The sequence below is a fragment of the Urtica dioica genome, chromosome 9 (assembly GCF_054948205.1).
Source record: "Urtica dioica subsp. dioica isolate 48M chromosome 9, U.dioica_male_clone48M_v1_H2, whole genome shotgun sequence".
NCBI classification, from domain to species: Eukaryota; Viridiplantae; Streptophyta; class Magnoliopsida; order Rosales; family Urticaceae; genus Urtica; species Urtica dioica.
In genome coordinates this window covers 6,291,330-6,315,176 of record NC_142764.1, presented here as the reverse complement: position 1 = coordinate 6,315,176, position 23,847 = coordinate 6,291,330, and the positions used below count along the sequence as shown (strand labels likewise).

General features: G+C 37.0%; 3 protein-coding genes across 3 annotated transcripts; 1 reads left to right on the top strand and 2 right to left on the bottom strand.

Moving 5' to 3' along the window:
* Positions 1-8,764: 8,764 nt before the first annotated feature.
* LOC149384710 (transcription elongation factor-like protein) lies at positions 8,765-9,770 on the top strand. The gene is made up of 4 exons (XM_089625250.1): positions 8,765-9,061; positions 9,144-9,214; positions 9,304-9,325; positions 9,414-9,770. Exons 1-4 carry the CDS (start codon positions 8,949-8,951, stop codon positions 9,472-9,474), a joined length of 267 nt encoding a protein of 88 aa, XP_089481376.1. The 5' UTR covers positions 8,765-8,948; the 3' UTR covers positions 9,475-9,770.
* A 364-nt stretch (positions 9,771-10,134) lies between these two features.
* Positions 10,135-12,831, bottom strand: VOZ1 (vascular plant one zinc finger protein). Its single transcript, XM_089625241.1, has 4 exons — positions 12,393-12,831; positions 12,170-12,313; positions 11,074-11,542; positions 10,135-11,001 (listed from the first exon to the last, which is right to left on the bottom strand). The coding sequence occupies exons 1-4, from the start codon at positions 12,621-12,623 to the stop codon at positions 10,475-10,477; spliced, it is 1,371 nt and encodes a 456-aa protein (XP_089481367.1). The 5' UTR covers positions 12,624-12,831; the 3' UTR covers positions 10,135-10,474.
* A 9,051-nt stretch (positions 12,832-21,882) lies between these two features.
* On the bottom strand, positions 21,883-23,741 carry LOC149384708 (Optic atrophy 3 protein (OPA3)). Its single transcript, XM_089625249.1, has 4 exons — positions 23,440-23,741; positions 23,230-23,364; positions 23,024-23,110; positions 21,883-22,364 (listed from the first exon to the last, which is right to left on the bottom strand). The coding sequence occupies exons 1-4, from the start codon at positions 23,566-23,568 to the stop codon at positions 22,206-22,208; spliced, it is 510 nt and encodes a 169-aa protein (XP_089481375.1). The 5' UTR covers positions 23,569-23,741; the 3' UTR covers positions 21,883-22,205.
* Between the last annotated feature and the right edge of the window lie 106 nt (positions 23,742-23,847).

Genomic DNA, 23,847 nt, shown 5'->3' with positions numbered 1-23,847 from the left:
TAACCATATTAATGCGGAAAAATAATTAATTACGCCGATCATAAGCTAATTAAATTATGGTTATAATTAACAAGATCTAGTTATGTATAATTAATTTAATTCACGAGAGCATATTTATCAAGCAACCGATTTAAAAAAAAAGCCGAATACTTACATTGATTTTTGGTTCAGCTACAGAACGCCCCTAAACCAATCGCGTACTCCTTGCGTCGTCTTGATGAAGGACTCGAGGATGACACCTTAGGCTTCTGAAACGTAATCTCCGAGAGGAATAAGAAAGATGAGTGGGCACAGTCTTTATCTCACTAGATGAGAAACGTGGTGTTTCAAATCTCGTTCTTATTTTACTAAGAATGGAAACGAATTTCCGAGGGTAAGGAGAGGCATAAGTGCACGGCCAAGGGAGGCTAGAATGCACGAATTTTTTTTCACAAATTACTTGCTTAATTTTGCCTTCCCATGAACCCCTATTTATAGTAGTAAAATGAGATATTCATGGAACCTTCCAGAATATATTATTTCCTTTTATTGTGTTCACACTAGAGGATTTAATCTAGGTTCTTAGATCTCAACAAGTGAATCCTACTTTTTCTTTCATCCATCAGATCAATATCTATGAGATATTATTCTATATTTAAATAGAGAATATTTTATTTAGTGAGATAATATAGGAAAATATATTATTTCCCTTTAAATATATTCTCATATATTCTCCTAAATACTTTCATTTAAATAAGGAGAGAATAAAAGACAATATCTTATATTATTCTCTCTCCTTTATTTAAACAACTAAAGAGAAAATATTGGTAAATACCAATATCATAAAAGTCGGATTTTAGGCACACGGCCAAGGCAAATTTGCGCAACTCCCATGCCAAAATTCCCAAATCCGATTTTCATATTTTGTGCAAGGCCCAATTGCTTAAAACCCAATCAATTATTTATTTACTTGATCCAACAACAAACAAATAATTAATAATTGATTATTTACTTGATCCAACAATAAATAAACAATTCTACCATGAATATTTATTTAATTCTGCGAATACCCGTTTTCCAGAATTAATGTTGTCAATCACAATTACAGCAAGTGAGATTAATAATGATAAACATTATTATACGAAAGTTCTTATCCGCATTTATCAAAGCCGAATCAGGGACTATGGATCTAGTAATAGAAGCTTAACAAATCCGATGAAAAAGACGAAATAGTCCTTTCCCTTTTTCCATCGATTCGTCTAATCTTGGTCAAATACTTCACTTTGTAAGCCCAGAATAAACTTTCCTTTAATACTACAATTATATTTACTCATCGTGACGAGTGTCCACTGATATAGTCAGTTCGTGATCAAGATCCTCCAGGTTCAACCCGTGTCAAGAGAAGTAAATTTTTTCCGTTATACTTCTCTTGATACATATCAGCCCTAAGCATTGTTGTTTCCCCAGCGAAAGATTCTTTCGAACGTTACTTACTTCGAAAGTGCTAGCAATCTATCGGTTCTGGAATCAACCCTTAGGTGAGTGAACATTAACCTTCTTTCAGGAAGGCTGGATTCCATATCTGTAAATCACTTCTCACTCGAATCATGCTCTGAGAGACTCCCAAGACATAAGCTGTGATTAGCATGGATAGCCTTTTAGCGAATGAGTCAAAGAGCTCAGTAACATGACCCAGTGTCCATGATCACTTCAGGATTCAGATCAAGTCTCACTGTGACCATCATAGCGGCCTTGGTAAGTGTGTCGTAACGGTCCTTAAACGACACATCTACAACCAAGACCTGTCCAAGTCGTACACTTACCACAAGTGTAGAATGCTCCCACATAGTGATCAACCTTCACCTATGTGTTCCACATATATGACTTTAGATATAGCTTTCCAAACGTATATCAGTCATCGACCTCGTTTTAGCTCACCGCCCGAACTCAGGTGCCCAGCACGTGACTCAGTTTAATACGGAGGCTATGAAAGATAACTGTTATTGATTCTAATTGTCTAGAAATCAACCCACTAATCATATAATGCTAATAAAGTATTACGATTAACCCCCCCCGCGGCCGGCCCTGTAGGTATGCGACCCTACATCATTTCCATGAATTGGTATCAAAGCCAGTGTTGATTTGAAAATTCAGGATTTCGTTTTACGATTTGTATGCACACCAAGTACTCGATAAATTGTTTTATTGGAGTTTTGGGTTCTTTTGTGACGGCGCCAACTTCAAAAGTGGATACTGAGATTTGATAGCTCAAATGAGCTAGGGTTGTGGAAATTGATGATGTTGGGCCACCTATGAAGGCCCTGTTACATTTATATCCCAATTTAATTCAAAGTGAAATAAAGCAAAAGATCCAAATAGCGGAATCCGAATCTATTGGATTGAATGCACAAGATGGTGATGGTCTTTCAATTGCAATTTGCCCGAGTCTAGAGTATTCTTGTTGATGAGATAGAAGAAAAGATATGTATTGCAATCAGGGACCATACCAGTTAGCTGTCAGACAATTACTGATAACTACTGATTATTTATAAATTGGCCTTTCATCAAATTAAAATTAGCACTTATGGTATCCACGTAATAACTTCATGAAAAATATGTTCTGAAGTCACAAATTTTATTCTTAATTAGACCACATCAATTTTGACTTAATTAATAATGACCCAACCAAGTTATTTTAATATTCCCAAAATATTCCAACAATCTCGCATTGGACTACACATGTATAAAATAAATGTGTCAACCTTAGCACACCCAAAATGTTTGCATTGTCATTATGGGGCATATTTCAATCTGATCCATCAACTACATTAAGATAGGATTATAGCGGTTTTCGTTGTATCTATCAGAACTAAGCACATCAGGCCACATATAGTAATATAATTCAATGAGATAAATCAATAATGAATATGTGGTAGAAAAATTTTATGCAAGGTGATCTATTCATATCAATTTTCACTACTACACGAATGAGAATACACGACTATATAAATTATGACACTTTTGATTTTGACAGTCATTAAAGGTTATTATGACTGTTAAAATTTTTAATGACTGTCAAGCCCTCTTTTATGACTCTAGAAATTTAACAGTCATCAATAATTTCACTAAAACTTTTAACAACTGTTATGGTATAAAAGTTGTAAAAAATTTCCGCCAATTAAATTAAGCCATGTCATAGTTTGATATTTTACAACTCTATACCAAAAAGAGTCTTAAAAAATATTGCAACAAAACAGCCACATAAATAACCGTGAAAAAAATTCATCTACAAAAAACTTAGAAAGAAACCCTCGTTGTCCAAAAAAAAAAACCCTCGCTATCCTTGGAAACCCATTAATTAATGGTCCCTTACTCCCATTCCCTACGTCTGAGTTATGCCGGTCGTCGCCAATTTTTGGCATCTATGCGAACAGCGTCGCCGCTCAGACATCGAAAGTGTCCACTCGCCTCTCTCCTGCGACGGTGCAAGTCTATTCTTGTGGGCTCAGTTGGAAGATCCTTCGACATCCACCTTCGTCACCAAGCTCTGGGAATGGAAGCGTTGGGTCTCCGTCCTGCCACAGCGATTTAAGCCTTTGATATCACTTTCATTTGATTGTACACAAAATGTTGATTTGATTACATTTTGTCTATACGAAGAATTTAGGGAAAGCCAAAGGTCAATGTTTATAAGCTGTTTGATTTCCTCTATAAGTAGAAACGATACTAGTTTTCAAAATCTAGGGTTAGATTTTTCATTTGAATACTCTAGGATTAATTTATAGTTGTGTATTTTTTTTTTTGTGCAACACCAAGAAGAAAAATAGATGTAACGGCGATAAGAGTGGAAGAGAGCGTGAATTCAGTCTGAAAGGTATCTATAACTACTTTGTAATGTTCTACAATGTTGATTGGAAATTTGTTCGTTGTTTATTAGGTGTGCTATTTTTAAGTGTCTATATATGCAATGTATAAGATGGACAAATGCAGGACCACGTATGTAATGTGTCGTTCTTATTACTTTATGGTCTCATTGCTTCCACAAATATTATGAGAAACATAGGAAAGGTCAAGATTAGAGCACAAAGCTAAAAATATATGAATATGATTTCCAGGTATTAATTTTACTTTAATTATTTACTAAAACCATAGTCATTTGATTGTGTTTTAACCTTTTTCTGTTAATTATTTTCAAGGGTGAACGGGGAAATTTATTGGAAGAGATTTTAAGGACTGTGTCTGGTGGTTACATGTTGCTTTTCCCAAGCTATAATCTTACGCATAGCCAAGAGGGGGAAAATTTGAAGAATATTACATAAGTTTGATCATATGTTCTGGTGCTTCAGCTCTCAAAGTCTGGTAACCAAAGCTTCATGTCCAAACTCATATCATTTACCGTAAGCAAACTTTATCGATGTGTTTATCTTTATTGACGTATGAATTCATGTTCAACGATTGTTACATGAAGAGTTGTAGCGAATGCACTCTCCTGACCACTCACCGCTACCAACGACCTCTACAACTTTGGGTAAACCATACAGAGCTCTACAACTTTGGGTAAACCATACGATTATTTAATGTCATGTATGACTGCTCTATATTGTGACCTAAATTCGTTGGAATATTTTTTGTCTGTGTTTGGTAGGCAATAGGAACGAAGACACCCACGGGAGGGCCATGGTGATCATGAACATAAGGTATTATTTTTAATCTCTGCTAAGTCGTGCTTTTATTTCTTGAGAATTAATCAACAAAGTTTGTGCCAAGTAATAGTTTTATTCAGACAAACTTCTGCGCTTTAAACTATATCTTAAGAAACAAAATCTTAAGCTGTATTCGCATAGCTTATCAAGTAAAAGTAGTGTATTTAGGCTCAGTTCGTTTTGATCTCCTAAAAAATTGGAAGTCTTAAATTACCTTTGTACTACTGTACCACCACATCAATAAGAAGTATAGCCGGAAGCTCTGCTTTTATTTATTTTAGTTGATTATTTTTTTAATCATGTTGCCTATCGTTTTCTTTTGGTTAGTAAATACCGGTCTACAACTACCTTTAGATTCGTCATTTAAACTTTGAGGTTGAACGCTAAAATATTTAACTTTGAGGATGTACATTAATTGACTTTTATTTATTTATCGAAGTAAATACTAACATGAACTATTTTACATCTGGTTGTTATGGAGGTGATCACTGTGTGGAGGACATGCGTTGGCGTGGAAGTGGAGATCCAGATCTAAACGCGGTGCTGTGTGTGTCAAGGACTAGTACATAGCATAACAAATGATTGTATGTGAAGCACTGATTACCATACAAGGAACTTTAATCTCAACCTGTGGGATGTTTGTACACAATTATAATATATTTGTAAAAACATATAGTTTAATACCATTATGTTTAGTTTTAGAAATAATAAAATTTACAGCTATGTATGTTATTTATATTTAAATTTCATATTTATAGTTCTTTAAGTCTTTAGTTTCACGTAATAAATAGAAATAAAATAGCTGTTGTAAAAGTATATGGATACTTTAGTAAAAAAAAATCTAGCAGTCGTAAAAAAGTATTTAACGACTATAAAATGAGTAATTTTAAGACTGTTAATAGCAGTCGTAAAAACTAATAGATTTGATGACTGTTAGTAACTTTCAATGACTGTGGCTTCTAAGACTGTATAGTGACAGTCATGTTATGTCTTTTACGACTGTTTTGGGAAGTCGTTATTCACCATATTTTTAGTAGTGTTTGCTGGTCCTACTTTACTTTAGAGAGATTAAACTTTATCCTAAATATGAAAAGTGAAATAAACTAATGCCATAAATCTGATCAGAAACAATAAATATGTGTCTTTATAATAAACAACACAAAACATAAAGCACACAATATAAACAAACAAACAATCAAACTCTAACTGAATCTAGATATCCTGAACCTCTACAACACCCATATGAGAATGTATTCGTGGAAGAAAAGGGTGGTAGACCTTTTGTAAGAGGATATGTTATCATGGAGTTTGGTCCTGATTGCTCTATGTAAATCTGTACATTTTGCACTCTTTCCTGAATAACTAAGAACTTGATGCAATATATTTCGACTTCGTCGAGGTTCTATTGTTATTGGAATACATTGCGTTTGATTTATCATCACAATATAACTTAAGCGACCTTTCAATTCCTTCCACAATACACAGCCCCATGACAAAATTTCCTCAGCCATATATCATGGTTGGATATCACAACATGCTATGAACTTTGATGCCATGGTGAATGAAGTTATAAGAGTCTATTTTGCACTTTTCCATGATACAGCTCCACCACCCAACAAATAAAAATATAGTCTGATGTGGATCTTTTACTATCTTGGTATCCCACAAAGTCGAATTCCGAATATCCAATGATCTCCAATTGATCTGAGCTCCTATATGTGAGCATGTGATCTTTTGTTCTTTTCAATAACCGCATAACCCATTTGGCTGCTTTCCAATGATCCATGCAAAATCCAACAATAATATACATAATATTTGGTCCCATACAAACCTTCATACATTAGACTCCGACCCGCCGAAGCATTGGAAATCTTTCCCATTTTTTGAATCCCAAGATTTCCTTTTAAGCATTGATTGAAACTAAATTTGTCACCTTTAGCGACAAGGGGTGTCTCTTGGTTTACAATTATACATGCCAAATTCGTTAAGTACTTTATCGATGTAGATCTTTTGTGATACTCGAAGTAAACCTCGAGAACGGTCTCGTTAAATTTGGATTACTAATACAAAAGAGGCATCACCAAGATCTCTCTTTTCAAAATTATTTGGTAGAAATTTTTTAGTTTCATGCAACATGCATTTATCATTAGTGTCAAGTAGTATGTCATCAACATACAAAACCAAGAATATATGTTTACTTTCATTGAACTTATGATACAGACAATCATCAATAACATTTGTCTCAAAATCATACGAGAGAATAACTTGATGAAATTTGTGGTGTAATTGACGAAAAGCTTGCTTTAGTCCATAAATGGATTTTGTCAATTTGCAAACCATCTTCCTTGGATCTCCCAACACAAAGTTTTCATGTTGCACCACATAGATTGTTTCTTCAATATCTCTATTGAGAAACACAGTATTGACATCCATTTGATGGATTTCCATATCACAATGTTCAACAAGTGGTATGATTGTCCGAAAAGAGTCCTTTAATGAAACTGGAGAAAGATCACTTTAAAGTCAATCCCTACTTTTGAGTATAACCTTTATCTACAAGACTATCCTTCCTTTTCACATTACCCTTCAAATCCCTTTTGATTTTAAAAATCCATTCGCAACCAATAGGTTTATTTCCTTCAAGCAATGGGACTAGTTCCCAAACTTTATTGTCTTGCATAGACTTATACTCTTCATTTACCGCTTCAATCCACTTTGTAGAGTTTGTAGCATTCATGGCATTTTGGAAGTTGACAATGTCATCTTCCATGATACCACAACCATCCTCATTTTCTAAATTATTAATCATATGGTATATCATTTCTCATTTTTCAAGTGGATCGCCGCAAAGGTACTTGGTCTTGAGGTTGTTGAGTTTGCACCTTAGGTATTTGAATGACAATGTCTTCTAGCTCTTGATTATTGAAGGTAACGAAATTCTGAACATTATCAAAACTAACTTGTGGAATAGGAATCAAACTTTCCTCAATAAGAATTATTGAATCCAAATCCTCCTGAAAGGCAAAGTCTTTTTCTTTATTTCTCCCACCAAACTCAATATCCTCGAACAACGTTGCAGTTTCCATAAAAAAAGATTGCCTTAACTTTAGGATCGTAAAACTTATACCCCTTGATCGCCCATGGTACCCAATAAAGTAGCTGCTTATTGTTTTGGGGTCCAATTTTCTTTCATTCGGTAACCTTGCTTCAACAGAACATCCCCAAATATACAAATGCTTTAAACTAGGCTTTCCTAAGGTCCAATGCTCATAAGGTGTTTTGACGACTGCTTTACATGGTACCCTATTGGATCGTGAATTATGGATGCTCATTCTATATGACGTTGGATGAAAGTTAGTTTGAAGCTACGAAAAAACCGCGATGTGTGAAATATTGCTCGAGAACAAGAATTCATGTAAGATGATCAGAATTAGTATGGTTCGGATTAAGTCGCATGATGGATCGAATAAAATTTAATGGAGGTACGGCATGTCCCCGAGTTACGGAGGAACTTTATTTTAATTTGGAACTTTTGACCAGCACGGCTTTTGTTAGAAAGTGAAAATAATGTCTTTGAAGGTCATGAATGGGTTGCTATAGTGGTCATGAAGGGTATTAGTGAGTGTGGTCTCTACAGTCAAGATATTGTGCCGGAAATTATGGAATTGCGAGAGACGTCTTTGGCGAGCCTTTGATACAATAGGTTGAGTCATATGGGTGATAAAGGTTTAAAAGATGATAAAGAAATGTTAATTTTTTTAGGGGGTTGGAATAATCTTGGTAACTCGAAGTTCTGTGAAAATTGCATCTATATCAAGGTCATGAGAGTGCTTGAAGTATAAAGATGAAGCTTTTGGAAAGTTCAAAAAATAATAGAAGAGGATAAAAATATAAACTGAGAGCAAAATCAACGAGGTTAAGGTTCGAAGAGACGATGGTTTGGAGTATAACCTATATATATTCTATTTTCAAGTGGAACAATATTATCTATGACATAAATTATATTTCTCAAAAGGAAAAAAAACAAATTCAATATTTATTCGGAGGTTTTGTTGAGCTATATTTTCGCAATTGTCTCAATATGTAAAATTTAAAATAAGATGAAAAGGAAAAATAGAAGAAAGGAGAAGAAAAGAAAAGTAAGAGAGAATAAAAATTTAGTAAACGATAGATATTTGGGATTGGGAACGGCAGTGAAAACCTAAAAGCCCCAAAAACAAATCACACCAATATTCAGAGCCAGAATACGAATCAAGAAGAAGAAGAATGGGAAAGAGGAAATCCCGCGCAAAGCCGCCGCCGAAGAAGCGGATGGACAAGCTTGACACCGTCTTCAGCTGTCCCTTCTGCAACCACGGCACCAGCGTCGAATGTCGTATGTGAGTCTTTTTCTCTCTATTTTCTAATTTTGTTCGAAACCAAGAACGCTGATTATTTTGGTTTGTTGATTCCTTGTCGCAGTGATATGAAGAATCTGATCGGTGAAGCCGCTTGCAGAATCTGCCAAGAGAGTTTCAGTACCACAATCACAGGTTTCGATCGTCGTTTTCTAAATTATTAAACCTAATTTTCGGTTTATTCATCAACTGATTTTATTATTGTTTCTCGTTTTAATTCGCAGCTCTGACTGAGCCAATCGACGTGTAAGTGATTCTCTTTCTCTCTTTTTCTCTCTCTTCCTCACACTCACACATACAGACTTGTGAAAAATTACGGATTGTGTTTCTGCAGATACAGCGAATGGATCGACGAGTGCGAACGCGTCAACAATGTTGAAGACGATGGTGCTTAGAGGCCTGTTATTATGAATAATGGTTTCTCTGGTGAAATCAGTATAAACAGTATGTGTTGTGTGCTTCGTATTTAGATTTGTGTCTTTCGTTTTCTTTCTTTTCCAATTCCAAGTGACAGTTATTCTGTGTTTACAATCATCACTCAGGAGTTATATATATATATGAACTGGGATGATCCATGTTGTATTGTGTATATATTGATTAATCAGTAGTTCTTACTATGAAATCCTAGACTTTTTGGTTTTCAAATTCTTGTATGAATGGTTTCAACGAAGTCTCTTGTCTATTTAAAGAATGAGTAACTGAACTCCCAAAATTGGTTATGCATGAGTTGATGTGGTGAAATTTAATCCTTTACTATAGCACTGTAATAGTGGCTATGAAAAATGAGGTTGAAAGTTCAATATTTTGATTTGTACTTTGGTCATTACTTCATCTAAGATCCAACCACTTTTCGCCCAAAATGTTGATGTGCTTTTTTATGAATGGATTCATTAAGAATACTGATCTAATTAAAGACCATTATGTAGCTCTACACTGTTCTTCTAGAGATCTTTATTTGAGTGGAAGTCGCATTAATCACAAGCTTTATGTCTATCTGTTAAGAGTTACAATTTATGTACATTCGTTGCATATGCCATGAATGGTTACACAACAAGTTCAAACTACAACGTGGTATCATAAGCGTTATACCCCAACAGTTAGATAATCTGATATTACAGATATTGTTATTCATGGACAAACAAAAATGCCCATCTAGTACAATACTGGAAGTCCCAAAATAAGCGGGAAAATTGCAGAGAAAATGTTTGTCACGATAAAGCTATCCGATTATACTTGTGGGTAATGGTGACACACGCGGGCGCGCTATTATCCTGGGTATGTTACACCACCATTTCATAACTCCTTAATTCATACCTGTGTCCCATAAGTTAGGAAAATACCAAGCTATTCACAAACCCGAAATACTTGTATAGAGAAGATTAGGCTTGGACTTTTTCAAGTCAAGTAATACTCGGTCATGTTCTCGACGTGATAGTCATATGGCGGGCCTAGGCCGTAAGCGGCGTACGACCCATTCATGGTGCCGACAGGGGCGAGCCGAGAGCGGCCCTTGACGGAGCGCTTGTTGTCGACGGGGCCCGGAAACTGGGCGGAGAGGCGGCCCATCTGTTTCTGCAGATCGGCGACGGAGTCGTTGGCGGCGATCTTGCCTTTGGAGTTTTTTTTGCCGTCGACGAGCTTGAGCTCGAGCCTGTAGAGAGCGCAGGCGTCGCACTTGGTGATCTCGTACTCGTAGAGATGCCACTCGATGTGGTTGAGGGGCTGGGGGTCCATGTAGTAGGACCGCTTCAGGCCCCCGAACTCGTTCATCACTTGCTTTCTCGACTCGTGCCACCCCCGCCCGCTGTAGTCCGGGAGAGACCTCTGCTTCCTGTTCCCGCTCTCAAACGCCCTCCGCGGCTTGTCGAAGAACAGCCACTCCCTCATCGTCTCCCCTTCCAACACCAACAGATCGAACAGCTCTGCGTACCGAAATCCATACGATCATTCACCGTAACGACAAAATCAACGGGGGTAAAAAAAGATGTTATTACCGGGTGCGTTCCAGGGTGATTTTGAGGTAGCGGCACCTTCGCAGTCGGGGATACCCACGTCTTTTCCTTGGGCCTTGGCGCTGAGAGCGGAGAAGAGAAGGCCGTCCTTGAGACCGATGCCGCCGGGACGGAGAACAGGGGCCATGCCGGGCGGTCCCTCGTTGAGGGCCAGAGCCGCGTGGAAGCTGCTGCAGTAGTCTTGGCACCACTGTGGGCCCTGAGCGGGCCTCGGGCAGTCCCACAGAGCACATTTCGGGCCCAAGAACGCCGACGGGGGAGGGCATATGCTCGGGAGATAGCTCGAGAAATTCGGAAACACATCGTCCGCGTAGAAACCCTGGCCCACATCTTGATGGAAGTCCAAATCCAATTCTCCTCCCACGAGATTGTTGCTGCATATTCTCGGGCTTGCGTTTTTGCAGTCCACCAACAACGGGAACCCGGGTTCATGGTGATTCATCCCAAAACCCTGAAACAGTCACTAAATACTATGTATCAAGAAGCATAGGAAAGGCAAATTCAAGCGCCGCGGGAATCAGATCTCCGTGATACAAACAAATTCACATTCAAGCATAAAAGGAGACCGAGAATTCGGCTTTTGGGAGACTTGAAAATGCATAAGCTGCATAAGAAGAGAATAGAGTGAACATGGATGGACAAGAAGAAAGGGGTAAAAGGAAAGACCGCAGGAATTATAGTTTGAAGCGGCCACTAAATACCCTACATCAAAAGCGCACGAAAATATGAAAAGGAAATGAAAATAGAGAGCCACGACACGCAATACAAGCAGATTCACATTTGAAATACAAAGGGAGACCGAGAAACGCCTGAGCCCCATCAAAGCTTAACGCTACACCACGACGCTATTCACGGGTTTAACTAATAAAGAATTCAATTCAGGCTTATGTTATTACCTAGGTCCTGGGTTTAAACCTCTCTAAAGGTACCCCACCTAGCAATCGCAAGGGTTTCCATTTCCACAAAACGTTGTGGAGTCCGCCGAGAGCCCAAGTTTTTGAGTTTACAGGGAAAAGCTTATTATTCTAATATAAGACCTTTGAAACATGGATGGAAACGGGAAAGAAAAAAAAAGGACCTCGTGCAAGAGCAAGGTTTCTCCGAGCTGGAAGGTGTGATCGGCCGGCTCGGCCTTGGGAGCGGCCAAGGGGCTCGTGGCGTCGTCCTCCTCCTCGCAGAGCTGCAAAAGCCGGCAAATGTCCGACGAGAAGGATCCACCGCCCTGAAACCGCCGGAATTTCAAGTCAAGGAAGAGGGAGAGAGAGAGAGAGACAAAAGTGGAGGAACGAAGGAGCGATTACTTGTTGGAGAGAGGAGGCCGGGGAGGGCTGGTTGAGCTCGGCCTTCCATTCGCGGAGCATCTGGTGAACTTGCTCCTCAAGCACCGCCGTATCGACGCCGCGGCTCTCCTTCCTGGCGAACTGAAGGTCCGTGAACACCGTCTGGAGATCGTCCACGCGGTTCTTCGCCTTGTCCTTGAAAGCCCTGTGGCTCACCGACTTGCATTTCCTCTTCGAATTTCCCTTCTCCATCCACACTTGATAAGAGTTCGACGGGTCGTAACGCACGAAGAAGAGCCAAGGATTGGTGATGATGATGAAGACGAAGAAAGTGAAATATTCGGTGGAGAAATAAAAATAAATGGAGAGAGAGAGAGAGGGGAAAAAGAAGAAGATGCTTATTTCTGCTTGCCTTTCTTCTCAATCTCAAAGTGTTTGATGCGAAATTTCCATCTCTTCTTAGTAACTTTTTTTTTTTATTGGCAGTGACTGAGAGAGAGAGTCGCCCTCACACCCACAGCACAAGCACAAAATTACCTACGTGGACGCGGCAAAAAGTAAAACCAGCAATATTACTTCTATTTACGTAAACACCCTCATGATTCTGCGCATTGTGAACTTTTATTAGCGGGCTAGTTTTGAAGTTTCGTGTTTTTATTTATTAGAAAATTTTCATAATTATATCCAAAATGCATACATTCCAAAACTACACAAATTTTTCTAAATATCACGCTTTTAAATTATATCTTAGTCGAAAACAATTTTATTATTTTTTTTTTTATAAAGACGAAAACAATTTTATGATCTGAAAACAATGTTATGATCGTAGATGACTTCATGCAACTTTTTTTCCCCCCTTTTCCATAAGAGTACCATGGCAATAAAATAGTTTGGTAATTCATAGCCACTTTACCAAAATTTAAAAATAACAAAATTACCCACTTCAGGAAAAAAATTTGTCCACTAGAGAGAGAGCGCGCAAAAGAGAGAACTCTCAACAATCGATCTCATTCTAGTCGAAACCACCACTTTTGTGCCATTCTTAGCTTATTTCTCCTTGTTCTTCTCATCTCACTCCTAAATGACAAAATGACAAAATTCTAATAATCCGTTGGAATCCTAAAAGTCGCCTAGAAATATCTAGTTGCCTAAATCGCCGTCACCTCCGTGAATGAGTCTGATAATGGGTACATCGATGTTAAAATATTGTTAGGTAATGTGCCTTGAAGTGCATAAGATGTCAGGGATAAAGAAGAAGATTGCTATGAACATTGGTAAAGAAGACGATTGTTATGTTGGGTTTAATGCACACAAGTAAATTTAGAGTGATTTATTTGCTTTAATAGTCATAAGTCTTTTTCAAGGAAACTTAAATCAATATCTAAGTAAATCAATTTACCAAAATATTTTCCTACTTAAAAGTTTGGGTTATGAGTTCTAAGTCTCTGTCCTGAAATAAATAACGACGCAAGAAGAGTCAACTGGAAAATAGTAATCATGACTTTGTGAAAAAAAAAAAAAAAAAGAAGATATTATCATAATAAACTTATGGCGGTGATAAATAAATATGAAACAAAAAAATAACTCTTAATTTAGGTAGAAGAAGTCTGAAAATAGATGTGATTTAAATAAAGAAGTTAAATGTATATAATTATAAAGAAATTCCTATCGTAAATGTGCCTTAAAAAAATCACATTTTAATCAACCATAAAGAGTATAATGTGATTTTTTTAATTATTTTATGGAAATATGTAGATTTAGGGATTAACTGTAAAATGTTAGCCATTTAGTGAAGATTTTATGACCAACTTATCAAAAACTCCTTTTTATGTGTTGTATGGAATTCGGTATCTTAAACTTAAAATATTGATTTATCTATAATGTTTCATTTTATTTTTTTTTATCTTCATAATCTAATTTTGTTGTACAATGAGTAATAATATCTGTATATTACGACACTATTGTAAAAAAAAATATTTTTATATTATTTTCACGAAATGATGTATATCGTGAAATTTTGTCATAAAATGCAGCTTTTTTTTTACAACGCCGTCATATAAAACTAAATTTAACATTTTTATAAAATACAAATTTTATGGCAGTATTGGCACTAATTTATGTATTTCATGGCAGCTATACTTTACACCTTGATTGAATTTTTATGTACCTCATGTTCATCAGGTTCATAAGATATATTATTGAAGAAATGTTACGAGAAAATTGCTTCAAAATCTATGGCAATATTGACAAACTTGAAGTAGTTCCACAAATGAGAGAAATCTAGAAATGGTTGCTCAAAAAATCCTATTTGGGGAAGTTCATTCAAATTCTCATTGTCACCAGGTCGTCTAAAATCATCAACCACCTCATCATGAAATTGGTTTATTTTGAGAAGTCCAAGAGAGTGTCTTACGCCATATTGATTTAAATAGGTGGAAAATCAAGACAATTCTCAAAGCAACATCTTGTCGAAATCAAGAGATTGCACTTTGTGGACGACTACAAGGGCTGCAAGTATGACGTAGTTTAGGAGGATGGGCTCTTCGCCACCACACCCCTGTTTTGGTAGAAGAGGACCATGACATGGACATACCAAAACTTAGTAAAGTTTTTCTTTCTCAACTTGATGTGCAATGTCTCATCGTCCACCTATATATTGATGTTGGAAGACCATGAGGAGTTTAATAGCCATCCTTGGTTAAATGTTTCTTTGTGAGTTCAACCATGTCCGAAGCTGTATCATGAAGGAAAAACTTGTCTAGCGGGAAAGATGATCACCCTCCTGGGCTTTATGCTTCAGATTTGTGCATAGGCATGTATGCCATTCTGTTGGCCAAGAAATTTTGCTGAAAAATCTCCAACTTAACGATTCCATTGATGTGTTGCTAGACAACTTCAACTCATGTTTTCGAGCATCAAATTTAAGAGATAAGATTTTTAAGAGGTAACTTCTGTTTTCAGTTTAGATAATGTTGACGTGAAGAATCACACTAAAAATAGTATCAACAATTTGTTATTGAAAAATGTCGATTTATATTTATTGAGATGGGTCTCAGATTTTTGTAATGAGATTAAATCCAATTTTTGAAATTATGATTGCAAATGCATAATTCAAGAGAAAAAAAATAGATCAAAGGATGGCTCTAGGCTTTGTATTAAGAATGAGACAATTACAAAAAAATCAGCTCGAAAGCGGATTATAATGATACCACATGCCCAGGAAGGCATATTAATCCTATATTTGTAGTCGAGTGGGCAGTTGGCGATCTTCGGTCTTCTCGAGGACACGTCATGTGTCGGTTGTGGGGCTCATCGTTATATGAGAAGACACATGTCGTCAAAGATCCAGTCTTAAGCGAGGCGGTTACGAGGTGGACGTGATGAAAGATATGCATTGTTTGGATATTTGAGAATGCAATTACGCAGCTTGATTGAGCCACCTGGCCTACCTAAATTCGAGAGTCAACCCGCGAATACGCGCGTCTAGTTTACCAAATTTGGACCAATTCTCAAAATGAACTGATTTCGTGGGTCAGGCCTGAATGCTTGCTTATCGATGGAGGACGAAGTCCAACATCAATAGTCAGTCTCCCAGTTTATTCAGTACGTAGTAGTGGATAAACTAAAAGACGGTTCGATCTACCCATTTTTCGAAAATACGAGCAAGCTCACTCTAAAGCGAGCTCGCCGAAACGCCGAGTCCGGGTATAATGCTATGTTGTGCCACGCAGAATGTACTTTATTGGGGATGCAATATTTTATTTTAGTACCGTAATGATTTTCTTTGAGAATATCAAGCGGTTTTTCAAATAAAATATTGGGTTCGATATGGTATTATTTACGGCGCATTAAATGAGAATCTGTTGGGCTTTCGTGTTTATAAAAATCAAAAAGACGTGAGCTGCCTCTCATATTTATTTGACTTTGCAGTAGTGCAAAATGTATTTTCTTTTTCTCATTCTCTCTCATCTTCTTCATGCGATTTCTTGCTATGCTAGGGTTGTCAAATATTTTTCCAGAAATTCGTCGTCCCTGGTGTTCGTCATAAGGTTTGCGATCAGCATTCCTACCTTTCTTGAAAAAGTTTGAATTTCTGGGTTCTATTCATCCCATTCGTTATTTTGTTTCTATCATAAATTTATGTCTCCATTTTTTTCCGATGGCTTCGACTTCGAGTCTAGAGAAGAAGGTGACGACTCGTGGAATAGAGCAATCTCGTGGTGATTTCCTCAATGAGTGCCCTCCTTCCCATCTCTGTTAGTCGAACTAAAACCGTATTAGACGTAGATTCTATGTTTGGTTGGAGATCGAGCTGATTTGACTTGGTCTCATTGATACTGCTGAGACCGTAAAATCTGTGTACCTTTTATTGTTACGTTTGTGTTGGTTTATTTTTTTATGCAAGTTGTTTTGGAAAGATGTAGGTCAACATGCTCCAGGATATGTTGAGACATCTTGCCCTCTGAGCGTAGTCTTTATTTTTGTAAAGTTTCTTGATATACCAGAATGTTTTGCGGGAGTCTTTACTCGATGGATCTTCACGCGTGTATGGGTAAGGAAACCCTAAATTATTCTCCTACCTTGTTTGACTACTATAAAAGTCGTGCACATGTCCCATAGTAGTTCTTGACGCACACATCAAACTTTTAGGGTTCTTAGACGTGCAAAACTGGCGAACTGAGAAGCTAATTGTTTGATTCGTGTGGTGTAAATCTCTAAACATTTTTCCAGAGATCTGAGTATTTAAGAGAGTTTGGGTTTGTGATTGCGTGATTGAATTCCTCACGAGCGTTGATATTGAAGGCGACCAAACATCGAGAGTGTGCTTGAAGCGTGGAATTGATAGGGGTCTCATATTCGGGGGGAGCCCTGTTTAGGTATTCACAAGTAGTAATAGTAAATCGGCTTTGAGTCCGGTGTTGTTCATGTAAGTCTTTGACTGTACTATTGACTACTTATTGTTTTCGTGAACCACTGGGCTGAGAGCCCTCCCCAGAGTAGGTGACGTTACACCGAATTTGGTTATCATTTCTTGTGTCATTTCTTTATCGCACTGTTATTTATTATTCATCGCCTGTGTCTGAACAATCTGTTGAACACATTGGTTCTACATTGTGTGAGACATCTTTTTTATGCCTAAACATAATTTCAAATTGATATCAGAGCGGGCATCCAGATCTCAGGGTGATTTTTCCTGTTTTAATCAATTCTGTTTGAGATGGATAGTTTCAGGGAAGAAGGATCCGTCAATCGTCCTACAGTGCTTGATGGAACAAACTATGGATATTGGAAAGGACATATGTGCGCTTTCATGAAATCTCTAGACGACAAGACTTGGAAGGCCGTTATAAATGGTTGTCGTCCACCCACGACCAAGGATGATAAAAGCGTCATCAATGGCATCAAACCCGAAGAATATTGGGTTCCTACTGAGGATGAAGCTTCTCTTGGTAACTCTCGTGCTCTTAATGCCATTTTCAATGATGTTGATAGAAACATTTTCAGGATAATAAGCCACATGTACGAGAATTGTGTGCGACATCTTTCTTTTGCCTAAAAAAATTTCACCTTTGTGTTCATTAAATCTTCTTCGAGAAATGCGGGCTTAGGTTTCCCCTCCTCCATCTTCTTATTGGTTTTAAGGTACAAGTGGAAGTAACCCTTCCCCAGCTTTCGCTAACATTCTAGCGAATAGTGTGCGGGCTGCTTATGCTGGCCGCAGAAGAAGACGTTAGGTTGAGCCTTTGTCGATCCGATTTGATTGATCACGACCAAGAAGAATTTGCGTCATCCCAGAACTTTTTACCTCTCGTGGAAGCCTAATCGACCAGTGATCGTTGGAATCCCAACCCGGGATGACAACTCGGCGGAGAGATACTTTTACATCAGTATCTCTGAGCATTCAGTGGGTCGGTTTACTCACTTGATTCGTTTTGAGTGGCCTGAAGAAGCGGATTAGACTTAGTTTGGGTCCACTCTTATTAGCTTTGTTTTTATGATTTGTGGGTTCTCATTCTCTTCATTCTTATGCAGCCGGACTCAAGCCCATTCGTCAGACGACGAGTTAAAAGACAAAGTTAAAATACTTAGAAGGCATTAGGTGGATGAATATGAATTTACTCCAACTAGATTCGATCGAGCTTCCACGGCTTGGAGATACCATTTATATGTGTTGTCCGAATCTTCGGGAATGTAGTTATGCAGTTTTCCTGAGCGAGCTAGCCTACCTCAATTCGAGCTAACCAAATTTGGCCAAATTCTCAAAATGAACTGATTTTGTGGGCCTGGCCCAAACGCTTGCTTATCGATGGAGGACGAAGTCCAGCATCAATAGTCAGTCTCCCATTTTATTCAGTACGTGGTAGTGGATAAACTAAAAGACGGTTCGATGTATACCCTCTATCTCCCATTCTTTTTCTTTACTATATTGAGATGAAGAATCACACAAAAAACGATCTCGACAATTCGTGGTTGAAAAAAGTCGATTTAGATATATTGAGATGAGCCTCAGAATTCTGTAAAGAGATTAAATCTAATTTCCGAAATTAAGATTGCAAATACGTAATTCAAGAGAAAAAAAAATAGATCAAAGGATAGCTCTAGGCTTTGTATTAAGAATGAGACAATTACAAAAAATCAGCTCGAAAGCAGATTATAATAATACCACGTGCCCATGAAGGCATATTAATCCTATATTTGTAGTCGAGCGGGCAGTTGGCGACCTCCGGTCTTCTCGAGGACACATCATATGTCGGTTGTATGGCTCATCGTTATCTAAGAAGACACATGTCGTCGAAGATCCAGTCTTAAGCGAGGCGGTTACGTGGTGGACGTGGTGATGGATATGCGTTGTCCGGATCTTCAAGAATGCAGTTACGCCATTTGACTGAGCGAGCTGGCCTAGCTCAATTCGAGGGCCAGTCCGCGAATATGCGCATCGAGTTGACTGAATTTGGCCCAATTCTCAAAATTAATCGAACTCGTGGGCCTGGGCTCAATTACGACTATAGTGGGCCCAAATACCTTCTTATCGATGGAGGATGAAGTCCAGCATCAACGAATATAACATTTTTTTTTACTATGTTGTAAAAAATACAACATTTTTGTAACAACGTTTTAAAAAAATCCAGAATTTGTTAAGAATGTTGTCAAGAAATGTAATAGTGTAATTAATGTCCAAAATGTCTCTTTAAGATAATTTGATAATTATTTTTTCCATTCGTCCTTATCCAGAGAAAGTAGGAATCTCTTTAAGATTATTTGATCGAAATAAAAGTTTTGCTAAATATAATCCCTTGCTATCACGTTCACCAATATGGATTCCTTCAACTAAACAAATCCATTTATCATAAAATAAAATAAAAATTAAAAAAAATTAACAAATCCTATATTTATCAAACTCTAGTTGCCCATGTGAAATTCCTCATGCCTTATTAATCTTCTAGTTTGTCCTAATAATTAGTATAAAATTTCGATTTTCCTCTTACATTACGGATCAAAGAAAGGGTTCAGGAAATAATACCAGTCAAGTCAGTATCAGATTATGCCAAATGGTTTTTAAAAAATCTAGCTAAGTAAGAGAGACAAGTTGAGGTAAAAGGAACGTGCAAGTCTAATAGAGCAAATTTATACTCTTCTCATAGTGGGAAATCAGAGGTGGAAGATGATTTGGGTAAGGAAGGTATAAAGAGCATTTTCCACTACCCCTATCCTCAAGATTCCCTTATTGGATGCCCTCTTTTGAGATACTAAAAGGTGGGACTATTGTACATGGTCTTTGAGTTTATCACCATCCTGTGTCTCCAAATTCAGCTGAGTCAAAATATGAAAATATGAGGACTGAATAATTTGTTTGCATTACTATTAAGGGTTTTTTTTTAAGCTATATAGCAAATTGAAATTATAAAATAGTAAAAGTTCATTTAAAATTAGTAGAGTTAGTTGGTCTAAAATTAGTAAACAATAATAATAATAATAATAAAAACTCGCCTGTAGTAAATGTCAATAATTCTCGACTATGAATAGGCAATTTTTACTTACGGGTAAACTTTCAATACATTTGTCAAAAAAATTACTACAATGTCAAACGTGGACTATTTTGTTCAAAATTGAAATCTTAGTTAAAAAGGGTGATTTTGCATATTTTTTCTTTGCTTCCATTTTTTAAGCGAAAAAAATAGAATAAGAATCTATTAAGTGGCATTAGTCATGCCTTGACATTCAACAAGAAGCAAAATTAGAAATTGTTAAAGAATCTTTAAAAAAAAAATTGTTGAAGAATAGTTAGGAGTTTTTAAGTCAAATGTTGAAGAGCAAGGATCAAAAGTGGAGCATCAGAGAATTGTAAACCGTATTCCCTCGGTCTATATTTCATAATTTTTTAAGTGATCCAATCAAGTACTGCGAATCCACCACCTTTTCTTATATCTTTAGTTAGCAAATCCCAACACAACTCCAACAATCTTCAATCATGAATATGAAGTATGAACAAAATTTGAAATGCTGATATTAAAAAAAAAAGGAGCTCTTTTTTGTTGACAAGACATGAGCAATTTAGACTTCAAAAAATCATATCATATTAGCACATAATTTTTTTAAAAAAAAAATCTATAAAAAAATTACGTAGAGCACCTTTCGTAAAGGCTGTGGCAACATCTGTTGTTTATATCATTTTTGTTTTTTGTGGTCCAAACCATGGTTTTAAATTTCGGCGAAATTCGGCGGCGGCACCGCTGCCGGAGCATAACGGCCGGCGAAGTACAAAATTTTCGTTTTGTCATCATTTTTCGCCGAAAAATCGTCATTTGGGTTTGTGTCGTTTTTCATCAAATCTCGTCGTTTTTTATTGGTGTCGTTTTTTGCTTAAAAATTTAAGATGAGACTGAAATTCGAACCCAAGTCACCTATGTGGGATGATCAATGGATACCATTTTGCTACGTTTTTACTATGTTATTGTATGTATAAGTTTAATATAAGATTTGTAAATAAAAAATTTGTACTATCATAAACTTAAAATAAAAAATATTATAAAATGATAAAAATAATAAAATTATAAAACGTTATAAATTAAATTGTAAAAAATTTATCATATAAAAACTTAAAAATCTCATCTAGATTTAAGAAATTATATATATATTAAAAAATAATACATAGATATATTCATACATATATATATATAGATATATTCATACATATATATATATATACATATATATATATATATATATATATATATGTGTGTGTGTGTATTTTGTGTATTGGGTATAAATCGTTATGTGATATTGAAATTAAGAAGTTATGGGTATTGAAATATTGGAAATTAGATTGGTGTAAAAACAATTACGTATTGAAGATTATAAAATATAGTTGTCATAAATGTTAAGTTTACTAATTAAAAGATATATTATCATGTGTATATATATAAACATATTCAACAACAATATTTCCATTCGGTTTTCCATCGGCATGTCGATTTTCCATCAAAAACGGCATTTGAAAACGGCATTTCGTTTGCCCTTTTCCACATTTTTTCCGTTCGGTTTTTCGTCGGCGTGTCGAATTTCCTAAATCAGGAGGCTCGAAATGGCATCGAAAACAGAATTTCAAACCTTGGTCCAAACTAAGCCTCAAGCTTGCCGACTAAACAGAAATTTTCATTTACATTCAAGGAGTGTGTATGAACTCTTTTCGAATTTCGGGCCACGGCCGAAAGAATGAAGGGACTTGAAGGACTACCTTCAAGGAAAAAAAAATTAAGGAGAGGACATGAGCAGTGTACCTATTATTATTATTATTATTATTCAATCTGTTTCATGAATCTCTGTAAAGTAAAATCAGGCTGGTTTTGCAGATAATCCAGCTTCGGGATTGGTTTTCTTGAGCTTGAAAACGCCAGCAAGCCCTCTTCCCTTTGAGAGCTCTTCCAATTCTTCGAGTTTACGCCTCAGGCTTTCCACTTCCATTGACAAGTCGTCGTCTCTTTTCCGCATTGCCTGAAACCAAAAAGGTTAAACGAACGACCTCGGTGTCAATAAATAACGGGCGTGAAATCGACTAGGTAGACATATAATTGTTTTGTTCCAGCATCGTGTTCTTCAAATCGCTGTTACTTGTCATGAATCGTAAGTCACAACCAATCAAGAAACTACAGTTTGGCAAGCCCGGTGTTAGTACGTAACAGCTGGAAATCAATAGGGCAGTCATAAAGCTGGTTCTGTAACTTTTGCTGCAAAATTGTATTCTTCAAATTGTTGTTGCTTGCTATGAATCATAGACACCACAACCAACAAAGAAAAAAGAGTTTGACTTCTTCAATACAATTAATGTCTGCCTTCATCTCCAGCCGAAGAACGCACATACAGTAATAACTATAACACCAGTATTGGAATAAAAGAGGCACGATGAGAGAATAGCAGTGGATTAAGAACCTTCACTTTCGAATAGAACGAGCCTCTCGAAAGCTTAATAACTATCTCGAAATTCATGCTAAACATGAATTCATCTAGGGGTGAACTAAATATAACGCACAAGTCCTTCCGAATCACAGTCCTCTTAACCGAAAATCTAACTTGCAGCCTGTGTCCTAACGTAATCGGTCCGAACCCTAGTACACAATTCTCTTTAAGGCAGTTTGTCAAATACATTATATTACCTCGAGTTCTTGCTTCCGAACTTCTTCCTTTCTAGCCTCCGATCTGGCGCTTCTCTGTACTTCGAAGACAAGAGCAACAGTGGCGACCTATACACACACAATTACCGGCACAATCAGATATTTGAAATGGACAATGAACACATACACCAATATAAACGCAGAAACTGATTCGAAAATGGACGTCTATGTATAAGCTGAAATCTGACCGAGAAAACGAAGATTTCGCCGATGAGATCCACGGCGTCCTGGACGGCCTTTTCCTCGTTCAATGGGCGGATTTCGACATCGGTGGCGTGGCCGTAGATTCGCCGCTGCATCTGAGTCGTGATTTGGTGGTTTCTCTGATTCCGTCAAAAAAAGCAAACACTCAGAAACACATTTCACATTTTTCCAATTCCATGGAGAGAGAGAGAGACCTGAGCGAGGTCGATGATGAGCTGGCGGAAGCGGGGATGCAATCCGGCTTGTTGCTTGAGGCGACTGGCGACGGGTTTGCTAAGAGTCTTGAGAACCAAAGTGCCCAGCTTCAGAAGCGGAAGAACCATTGTTGAACACAAAGTCAAATGCCAAGTCAAATGCAAAAAAGGATTTCTTTGGCTTTCGCTTCAATTGATTAAGTTATGAAACAAAACTCTTGTATTTTGTGGGGAGAGAGAAAGCCCCCTCTTTGGTTTTTGACTTCTGTTCACCATTTCCGTGATCAGTAAGACGGAAACAAATGAGTAAATGCTCAACTACTTGATTATAATTAGAACCCATCAATTCTATGTTATTGTTATTTGTCCACAAAAGCAACTTTATTTTTACATTTACGCACGCAATAC

Excerpts from the sequence above, each read along its gene's own strand:
- VOZ1 (XM_089625241.1), bottom strand. The coding sequence starts at position 12,623 with ATGGAGAAGGGAAATTCGAAGAGGAAATGCAAGTCGGTGAGCCACAGG. Across the intron at positions 11,543-12,169 it reads AAACCTTGCTCTTGCACGAG|GGTTTTGGGATGAATCACCA; the intron begins GTCCTTTTTTTT and ends TGACTGTTTCAG. Across the intron at positions 11,002-11,073 it reads ATCACCCTGGAACGCACCCG|AGCTGTTCGATCTGTTGGTG; the intron begins GTAATAACATCT and ends TTCGGTACGCAG.
- LOC149384708 (XM_089625249.1), bottom strand. The coding sequence starts at position 23,568 with ATGGTTCTTCCGCTTCTGAAGCTGGGCACTTTGGTTCTCAAGACTCTT. Across the intron at positions 23,365-23,439 it reads TCATCATCGACCTCGCTCAG|AGAAACCACCAAATCACGAC; the intron begins GTCTCTCTCTCT and ends TGACGGAATCAG. Across the intron at positions 23,111-23,229 it reads GCGAAATCTTCGTTTTCTCG|GTCGCCACTGTTGCTCTTGT; the intron begins GTCAGATTTCAG and ends GTGTGTGTATAG.
- LOC149384710 (XM_089625250.1), top strand. The coding sequence starts at position 8,949 with ATGGGAAAGAGGAAATCCCGCGCAAAGCCGCCGCCGAAGAAGCGGATG. Across the intron at positions 9,215-9,303 it reads TTTCAGTACCACAATCACAG|CTCTGACTGAGCCAATCGAC; the intron begins GTTTCGATCGTC and ends TTTAATTCGCAG. Across the intron at positions 9,326-9,413 it reads CTGACTGAGCCAATCGACGT|ATACAGCGAATGGATCGACG; the intron begins GTAAGTGATTCT and ends GTGTTTCTGCAG.